This window comes from Thrips palmi, unplaced genomic scaffold (genome assembly GCF_012932325.1).
Source record: "Thrips palmi isolate BJ-2018 unplaced genomic scaffold, TpBJ-2018v1 HiC_scaffold_10, whole genome shotgun sequence".
Lineage (NCBI taxonomy): Eukaryota > Metazoa > Arthropoda > Insecta > Thysanoptera > Thripidae > Thrips > Thrips palmi.
The window spans coordinates 5,711,962-5,721,814 of NW_023144621.1; the positions used below are offsets into that span (position 1 = coordinate 5,711,962).

A 9,853-nucleotide genomic window follows, 5' to 3' on the forward strand; every position below is an offset into this window, starting at 1 on the left:
CTCGCTCTTGCCTCACACACTCCTTCACCCTCCTGGGCGTGGCCAAGCGGCGCGGGGCCACCGTAAGGGGCGGCGGCAAGGCGGACCGCGCCAGCGTCAGTCTCAGTTCGGCTGATTTTTTACAGGTGTGCTAACCAGCAAGTTTAGCCCCTAAAAAGCCCCCCTGAAAATTTTAAAATTATTTCGGACACGATTGCAGCGGAAAATGCGATTTCCTCGACGTCGTGTCCTCCGTATGGTTAAAAGTCGAAATCTGGACCGCACTGAGACACTCGACGTTCGATGGAGGTTCATTTTCAACTGGGAGGGAAAATAACATGACGGCTCTAACTCACAGGCAGATGTGGCATAAAACCGTGAAAAAAAAATTCCCAAGGCATTTTCAAACGGCGATCTCCCGGAAAGGAGAACCCCCAGCATCCCTGCTCTACGCCACTGGAGAAAGCGGAAGCTTCCTAGGCAGCGTCTTGACAGATGAAGAAATTACGGCGTGTTTGACTGCTGGCCTTCCCTTTCTGTCGCACTTTACTGCCGTTCCATCAGTTTGTCCATAAACTGGATAAAAGGGCCGGGCAAGCGCGTCCCAGCTGGAAGGGCTTAATTTTACGGTGGACCCCGCAGGCCTCATCCGGAACGGAGATTAGCGCCTAGGGCATCGGAAGCGAAGGTTCAAAGGGACCAAACGACGAGCACAGCACATTGTCACTCTGTTTACGTGCGCGCGTGCGCCCACCGATACACCGAAAAAAGTACAGAAACAGTGTCCGCAGAAAAACTTGGCAAAACAGGGAAGAAAAATTGCAAGAAAGGTGTCACCGATGGGCTTGACTCGTCGAGCAGCTCTCTGGAACTCCCTGCACTGCCAACAACTCAATAAAGCCATAAAACAAAGACACATACCACACACATATCTGTACATAGATTTATAAAATAAAAATAAATTACAAACTTTTGATTTTTTTAAAAAATAGTCTATGCAAAATTCACAGTGATTCCGCAGAGGAAAGGGCGCAGTCACTGCCGGCCGTCGTTGGTGCAGGACAAGCTCACGTCGTCCCCGAAGATGTCCTTCGCGCGGGCAGCGCTCGCCGCTGGAGTCTCTTCAGTTGCCGGTGCAGCAGTCTCCGCACCGCCGCCTTGCGCAGCCACCCCCGCTGCACTTTCTACTTCCAGTGCTCCTGCTGCACTTCCCACTTCGGGTGGCCCTGGTGCACTTCCTACTTCCGGTGCCCCTGCTGCACTTTCTTCTTCCTGTGCTGCTTCACCGCCTTCAACCCCCGCGACACCCCCAGGTTCCACTTTCGCTCCTGCACTTTCTACCCCTGCTGGACTTTCGCCTCCCGGTATACTTTCTACTGCCGGCTCTGCTGTTCCTCCTTCCGGTACTTCTGTCCCTGCTACCGGTCCTGCTGCTCCTTCTTCCGGTGCTCCTGCTGGACTTCCCTCTCCCGGCGCCCCAGCTGGTTCCTGTCCCGGCGGCCCCGCCCCGACAGGGAGCTCCGCCCGGTTGGTGCAGGCGAGACTCGTGTCCTTGCCCAGGAAGTTCTTGTTGGAGGCCCTGGCGTCGGGCTCCACGGCCGGCACTTCGTCGGGAGGCAGCGGCACCGCCTGGTCGCCCGACGCCTCGCCGACGGTTCCCCGGGAGCCGATGCCGGAGTCCTGGTCCTGCGCGTCGCCCACCTTGCTGGCGTCCTTGGTGGACTCGGCGCCGACTTCGGCGACAACGCGGGCGTCTTCGCCTCCGCCGTCGGCGTCCTGGACGAGGACAGGGTCCGCGGCGCTGCTGGGCCCGGCGGCCGCGGAGCACGACACGCTGACGTCATCACCGAGCAGCCCCTTGGAGTGCTTCTCCTGCACCGCGGCGCCCTCCTCGCCCCCGGCGCCGCCGTGCTGCCCGTCGTCAACCTGCTTCCCGTCGGCCGGCTTCTCGCGGTGCTCGTCGGCGGGGTCGTCGCCGTGGCCAACGTCGGCGGTCTTCCTGGAGGACGACTTGCTGTGGCGGCTCGGAGGCCGCTCGTACTTGCCGTCCGTCTGCGCACCGCTGGACGTCTTCGAGGCCGCCGTCGAGGACGGGGCGCCGACGGCGTCCTCGTCGTGCGCCACGCACGAGGCGCTCACGTCATCACCCATCAGGCCCTTGGACTGCTTGGCGGAGAGCGGCCGGGCCGCGGAGTCCGAGGGTGGCTCGGCGTCGGGCGCGGGTTGTTCAGAGGCGCCAGTCTCCGGGGCTGGCCCAGCTTCCACGCCGGGGGCCTGTCCTGCAGCTTCAGACGGTCCAACGGCCTCACCGGCCTCGAGGGGCTGATCAGCCCCGGGAGGCTGCTCCACGGCCTCCATGGGTGGTTCAGCGGCAGCGTTTGAATCAACTGCCGACTCTGGCTGGGCACTCGCCACTACTCCAGCCGCGGCCCCGGCAGGTGTTCCCGAGGCGTCGCGCGCCACGCAGGACGCGCTGACGTCGTCCCCCATCAGGCCCTTGGACTGCCTGGCGGCGAGCACCTCGGCGACGGCCTGCTCGGTGGCCGCTGGGGGTTGTTCATCTTGTTCAGCATCTGGAGACGGTCCAGCTGCCGTCGGCGGTGCACCATCGTGGTCCAGCAGCCTCTCCTCTGCAGCATCCGGGGGCGGTGCGTCCGCTGCAGCGTCTGCAGGCGGTTCGACTGCAGGCCCCGACGGCGGTGCACTGCCGTCTAAGGGTGGAGCGGTGGCTCCGTCCGAGGTTGGTGCACCTGCAGCAGTCGGGGGAGGTGCCGTGCCGTCGTGCGCGACACAAGACGCACTCACGTCGTCCCCCATCAGGCCCTTGGACTGCCGGGCGGAGAGCAGCGCTGGTGGCTCCACGTCGGCGGCTGCGGGGCTCGGCCCAGCTTCAGGCACCTCCACTGTTGGTGCACTTGTGGCTCCGGCGGTTGGTACACCAGAGTCGTCTACAGGTGGTTCGACAGCTTCAGGCCCGGACAGTGGGTCACCGGTTTGTGGGGTTGGTTCGGCTACGCTCTCGAAGGTTGGCACAGCACCACCCTCTTGGGTTTGTTCAGTTACGCCCTCTGAGGTTGGCGCACCTGCACCCTCAAGGGTTGGCTCAGCTCCGCCCTCTGCAGTCGGCACTGCAGTCGGCGGTGGTCCAGTGTCGTCGTGTGCCACGCAGGAGGCGCTCACGTCGTCGCCCATGAGGCCCTTGGACTGCTTGGCGGAGACCAGCCCGGCGGCGGGGACGGCCTCGCCCTCGGGGTCGGCAGGCTGTTGCGGGGGCGGCACACCTGGCTGCAGTGTATCCACTGCGTCGGGGCTTGGCGCACCTGCAGGTGGGGCGGGGGCAGCTCCGCCGTCCAAGGGTGGCGGAGCTGCGCCGTCTAAGGGCGGCGCGGCTGCAAGGGGCGCGGACGGCTGCGCCGCGGCCTGCGCGGCAGGTCTCGCGGGGTCGTGCGCCACGCAGGACACGCTCACGTCGTCGCCCATGACGCCCTTGGATTGCTTGACGACGGGCAGGAACTCGGGGGCGGTGGCGGCCGCCTGCTTCGGGTCTTCCTGCTCGTCCGCCTTGACTCGCGGGGGTGGTGCTTCTTGCCCTACTTGTTCTTCTGGGTCCTCTTGCGCGGCGCGCCTCGGACGAACACCAGCGTGAGCCTGCCAAACAACGAGTGTCAAAAAGCAGTTCGGGATTTAATGGAGACTTTGAGTGGGGTTGCAGGTACCTTGGCGCCGCGCTGCCGCGAGCTGGAGTGCGCGCGCGACGCCGTCTTGGAGGCCACCTTGGCGGCCGGCCTGGGGGCGGCCCGGTGCGCGGCGGGGACCTGGCGGTGCGCGGCGGGGGCCCTGGGGGTGACGGCGGGGCGCTGCGTCCGCACCACCACCGCGGCGGCCAGGCCCAGCCGCCACTCAGGGGCCGTCGCCGCCCTCATGGAGTGGTGCGAGGCGGGGGTGCCGCTGCCGGCGTGCCGCGCCACGCCCTGCAGGGACTGCGCGGAGCTCGCCCGGGGGGCGTCCGCGGGCGGGGCGGGGGTGGCGGTCAGCCTCCGGGGCGGCGCGGTGGCGGCTGGCGGACGCAGGCTGACGGCCACGGCGGGGCGGCTGCCGGTCGAGCGCGGGGGCCCCCTTTGGGTGGCCGACGCCGTGCTGACGGGGACGCCGCCGCCGGCGCTCGGCGTCGTCCGCGGCGGCCGTCGTGGGGGGCGCTGTCGACGCGCACCATCGCCATCGGTCTGGTCGGACATCGGGGACGCTCCTCATGCCAGCATCGCCAGCCTGCAACGTGGACACGCAACAGGTGTACAGACAGGCCCCGCGTCACCCCGCGCTGTCACACAGTGGGGTGGCGAAGTGCGACAGAGACAGAGCGACCGGAGCAGCGTTCGGAATCAGCTTGCTGGGTCACTTCGCAAAACCCAGGACGAGGGCACCAAGAAGCATGGTTGCCCTAACCTCAAACCTGGACTACGGCGGCGCGGCGAGGACTGCGAGGACGGCTACGGCGAGGGGGGCGGTCCGCGGCGCCGGCCGGCGTCCCGGGGCCATGTCACTTGGATTTCCCTCGGGAAACACGGACAACGCCGCGTCCTTTCATTGTAGCGGGCGCAGCAAGCCGCCACTAGAGGACAACAATCAGCGACGCGGCGCGCGATTTCTCATCCAAGCCAATCCAAGCGGCAATCCCGGGCAGAAACTAGAAACAATCGAAACAGAACATGTATTCAGCATCGCCATTCACATTCGCCCTCCTCTGTCCTTCCCCCGATGCTCTTTTCGTTTCGCAAGGCGAGCATTAGACTGCCATAAACGCGGCCGCGGCTCCGAAGGGGTGGCTGGTGGCTCCTGAGGCGGCCGGTCTCGACGCCCCACCCTTTTCCTGCTGATTGAACCCCCTCCCTCTTTCCTCCCTCGAGCGGCGCTCCTGCAGACTGATTCCGAGTGTCTTTTTCGTCGTCGCTCTGTCTCTCTCGCACCTGCACGAAACGCCTCACGAGTGCGAGAGAGACAGAACGACGAAAAGGACTCTCGGAATCAGTCTCCCGGTGAGCCCCGCGGATTGCCTCACAAACCTGTTGTATGTAGCAATAACAACTCCAACCCTCCCAGCCCCTCGGCCAGGGCAGGGCCCGAAGAAGAAGGGCAAAAGGGGTGCGAATCGGTAGCTTAGATGGATAAGTACCAGGCAAATCCATTTTTGACGAGGTTCATTGATCGCGGGTCCAACTCCCGCCCACAGTACTATTTTTTTCTGAGCGTTTCAATGAAATCGTGGTCTGGGTAATACATACTCCACTCGGACCCCCTGTGTTGACCATCAAGCTGAGTAACAGTGAGAGGCTCATGCTTGACAGAGCCGTTTGTTGAACGTCCATCCTTAAACCTTAAACTCGAGCAAAAAAGAAAGCGCCTGCTAGAAAACTGGAACATAACTCACGCGACATTAGTCGGTCTTACGAGGTGATTTAAGCTCCTGCCCCTCCGTTAGTGCCTTAACGGGGGAAACGCCAACCCTGAGAACGGAACCCCTTTCCGCGGAGGTGAGTCGGGACCATCGGCACCGCGTGTCGTGTTATGTTCCCATCGTAAAAACTGCAGGCGTGGAATTGCATTAGCGCACCCTGCCGGCCTGCCGAGCGATTCAGATGAGTCTCTCTCGCACTCGTGGCACTCTCCGTGAGGGTGCGAGAGAGACAGCGACAAACCGCTGCCGGACGGGGACAATACAGAGCAGCATGCGGTGAAGGGGAAAGGAAGGGGGGGGGGGAGGGGGAGAAGAGAAGGGTGTAGATCCCGCCGCACGGCTTCCGAGGGTTGCCATCTCCATCCTGGATGTACTCCGGATTGCACTTTTTTTCGACAACTCTCTCCTTCTCTCCCTCTCTCTCCATCTCTCAGGTCCCGTTTTATGGAATTGTCCGAGCGGTTGCGACATCTCTCCGCTGCACCAGAGGCTCTCTTTCTCCCACACTCGGGCGAGACGTCCCTAAGGCCGTAGGGGTGCGAGAGAGACAGCCTTCTGCGCACTACAAAGCCCTTGCGGGGGTGGACTTGTTGGTCGTGACCTTAGGCTGTGCTGTCTCTCTCGCACTCATGGAGCGTCCCGGAGCGGCGCGAGTGAGACAGAGCGACGAACCGCGTGGTCTGTCTCGCACTCGCGGGGCGTCCGCTGCGGTGCGAGAGAGACAGCCCCACCCCTGATGGATGGGCTCGGTGTCACTGCGCTCTCGGCGCCAGGGCTGCCTGGGCGCGGTGAAGGTGGGCGTGCCGGCGTGCCGCGCGGTGCTGCAGCACTGTCGGTGGCGTGCACTGTAATTTCGGCCGGCCGCACGATGTCTTGATTGGCCCGCTATCGAGATCGCTTACAGGCCGTTTTCGTCGCTCCGTCTCTCTCGCACTCATGACGCGTCCCGTATAGGCGAGAGAGAGAGAGAGAAAGACAGAGCGACGAAAACGACTCTCAGTCTGCGGGCCGGGCAGGCCCGATTATTGGGGGGTCAGGGGTTGGACAGCCACAACCAAAAGTGAAGTTCTCGAGCAGGCGATGATAGGCATCACGCTGAAGGAAGTAATCCGGTTTCAGGGATTCGTGATCGCACAACGCCAAGGCATACAATTGGCGCCCGCTATACACAGTGGGCCAGAAGGGCGGTGGAGGTGGCCAAAACTCTAGACGCGCGTGTTGAGCTCCAGAGTCCAAACCGAACGTGTGACCCCACCAATGGATTGCTCTTCGAACGGGAAATCCATTGGTGGGGTCACACTCGGTTCGAGTCCCATTTAGCGACTCTGGGGCTCAAAACGCGTCCAGAGTTTCGGCCGCCTCCACCGGCCTTCTGGCCCACTGTGCGGCGTTGCGGCGTTTTTCCGGTGCTGCACCGCGCGTCGCTGGCGTGGCTCGGCGCAGCGCCTTGCAGTGTGGCGGTGGTGCTCTACAAATTCGAGCCACCTTGCACTTCGCGAGCGCGTCGACCCCTCTGCCGCCTCTGCCTTGATCTGCCTCCGCCAGCGCTCGGCCCGGCTCCACTGGGTTCCACTGGGCTGCACACGCCGCCCGGCCGCGCTCGACGAACGGAAGGTGTGTGATTCAAGCTCGTTCGCCAAAGCACGCAACTGAAATCTTGAGTCCGATTTCTGTCATCGTCATTCATTAATAAGCTGGCCCATTAAAAAAAAATTGAAGTGAAAAATAAAAAGAAGTACTAAATAACCGCAACGCGCGAAGCTCCGCAAAGCCTTTCCGCGAGTCTGCCCCGGTTTTGCCACTCGTCCGCCCACCCTTGTCGCGCCGCTTGTTTGAAACACCTGACTGTGTTGTGGTATCGGACGCGTACACACGCCGCGGCTCTATTCCGAGACACATTCGACATTCGGTTCGTTTTTGTGTTTATTTCGGTGGTCCGTCGTGGCTTTTTTTCTATTCCGTCGACACCTTTTCGGAGTGACGGTCACGCCTTTTCTGCGCGTCTCGTGCGAGAGGAGAGAGAGAGAGAGAGAGAGAGAGAGAGAGAGAGAGAGAGAGAGAGAGGCTCTGACGTCACGAGCGCTGTGACGTCACGCGTCAGCTGAGGCAGGCTGAGTCGTCGCACCTGCCTACTGTATGGCTGGCAGTTCTCCAATGGCCTGCCGTGCAGTACTAATGCAGTGCCAGCTCTGTCTCTCTCGCACCCCTGCGGGACGCCCCTCGAGTGCGAGAGAGACAGAGCGAGGCTGGTCGGGCCGGGCCCCCTTCGGGAACCGCAAAGAAAATAATTTCCGAATGGCGGGATTCGCAGTGAGGCGGACTCATCTCGACCGAGAGATACAGGGAGACTGCACGCGAAAGATAAGGCCCCGACAGTGGCGCGACCTTGCGGCGAATCCCTGAACCTTGTCTCGCGCTGTCTCTCTCGCACCCGCAGGCAGCGCCGCATGAGTGCGAGAGAGACAGCGACCCCGCGCCTATCGCGTGGCAGCGGCGGCCTGTAAGCGTGCCTTGCCAAGACGAGAAATTCGAAAGGAGAGAAAAATCAAGAAAAAGCCCTTTTCTGGCTCACTGTGTTCTGCACACTGGTGCCTTTGGATCCATCATTCCTCCCTCTCGCACTCGGTGAGGTATTTGGGTTGCTGGTGGCGCGTTCGAGGAGTTGGAGGCGTGGCTGCGTCCGAACCCAGCCTCACCTGATGCAGCGGCCTGACTAGGAACCTGATCCGCGGCGACCCGTGGGCGGTTCGGCCGGCCGACTCGAGTACGCAGCACAGTGGGCCAGAAGACCGGTGGAGGCGGCCAAAACTCTAGACGCGTTTGGAGCTCCAGAGTCGCTAAACGGGACTCGAAGCGAACGTGTGGCCCCACCAATGGATTCCTCGTTCGAAGAGCAATCCATTGGTGGGGTCACACAATCAATTCGAGTCCCATTTAGCGACTCTGGAGCTCCAAACGCGTCTAGAGTTTTGGCCGCCTCCACCGGTCGTCTGGCCCACTGTGCGCCGCCCATCCCAGCCCAGAGGCCCAGAGGCCGACGACCACGGAAAAAAATGAAGAAAGACAAAAAGGAAAGAAAACAGTCCATCTCGCTGAAACGAGATTTGTCCGAGTGCTGCGCGTGCACTGTAAAAAAGTCGAGTCAAATGGACTAAAACTACTATAACTTTACTTCATTTGTCTGTATTTCGAAGAAGTTTTTACTAGGTACTTGCTAAGTCAAAACTAAAATTGTCATCGATTGGACGTAACTCTTTGAGCGGTGTGATAAAAGTAGATCACAGCGAGGACTTTTTTTCGTCGCTTTCGTTTGTTGAATGAACAAAAAGAGAGTCAAACATTTGAGACCTGAACGAAAGAAAGCGCGGGCCGGTTTGGCACGCACGCAGAATTGGCGGATTCTGATTGGCTGAGCTGATAAGCCACTATCAGTGGCCACACGTGGCGGGGGGCAGGCCGACTCAGTGCTTTCGACACTCTGTCCCACTCGCACTGCCGCGGGGTGCCGCTGGGGTGCGAGCGAGAGAGGCAGAATCAGTGCAGGCGCCACAAGCCCGGTTCACGCGGTGCACAAAGCACACGGTCATCTCAAAGAACCGACGGGGGTCAACAATTCGTCTCATGTCAGCGCACGCGCAGACAGGTACTTTTCCAACAAAAAAAATTGAGTGTGTAAAGGTATCATTATCTGCTAAAACTCAGAACAATATAAGAGTTTTTGTAGAATGCTGTTTTGCGCCCAGGACAGCCGTTTGTAGAATTTTGGTGTGAATGAAAGTCTTGATTCAAGAATACTCGCTTGCAACTAGTAGAATATATTTGGATCAGTGATATTGTTTCCCCCTCACTAAAATCGAGAACGGGCGAAGAAATCAAGAATCCATTTTTCTGCGGGTGTATGGTGGACAATGGCCACCTTGGAGTGAATAACCTGATGGACGAGCAACTGCAAGTTTCCCTGCATGGCAGAACGCCCTACTCGCTGCCGCCAGGTCGCTGACGCCTGCAGTGTGCGAGGGTTTGAACTTGCGAGGGGGGGGGGCGCTGCAGCGCGCTGCTCGAAGGAAGACGGCCATTTGCGATTTGGAGGGGAAATCAACGGAAAATGCTCCAGTTTAGCGAACTGACGAGCCTCAAATCCGAGGCCGGGTACGCCGCACTGCGAAGGGAACATCCCCGCGTCTCTGCTGCCAAAAGCACCGCCGCGACCGCCGCCCCCGTCGCGCTGAGCGAGCAGAAGTAGGCGACTAGCAACGCCTTTGTACCAGTCAGCAGAGTAGTGGACGGGCACTAAGAGGCAAACACCCACTCGCACGCACACTGTCAAACAACCACACACACAGTCACACGTACGCACGCACACACAACTCGTTGGCGCCTTTTCCCAATACTAGGCCAAATTGCACGTGGCTCGTCATAATG

At 61.0% G+C, this 9,853-nt stretch overlaps 1 protein-coding gene across 1 annotated transcript; it reads right to left on the reverse strand.

The window, feature by feature from the left end:
- Positions 1 to 812: 812 nt before the first annotated feature.
- LOC117654506 (retinitis pigmentosa 1-like 1 protein) lies at positions 813 to 5,312 on the reverse strand. The gene is made up of 4 exons (XM_034401175.1): positions 5,259 to 5,312; positions 3,448 to 3,627; positions 1,906 to 3,240; positions 813 to 911 (listed from the first exon to the last, which is right to left on the reverse strand). The coding sequence occupies exons 1-4, from the start codon at positions 5,310 to 5,312 to the stop codon at positions 813 to 815; spliced, it is 1,668 nt and encodes a 555-aa protein (XP_034257066.1).
- Positions 5,313 to 9,853: the final 4,541 nt, after the last annotated feature.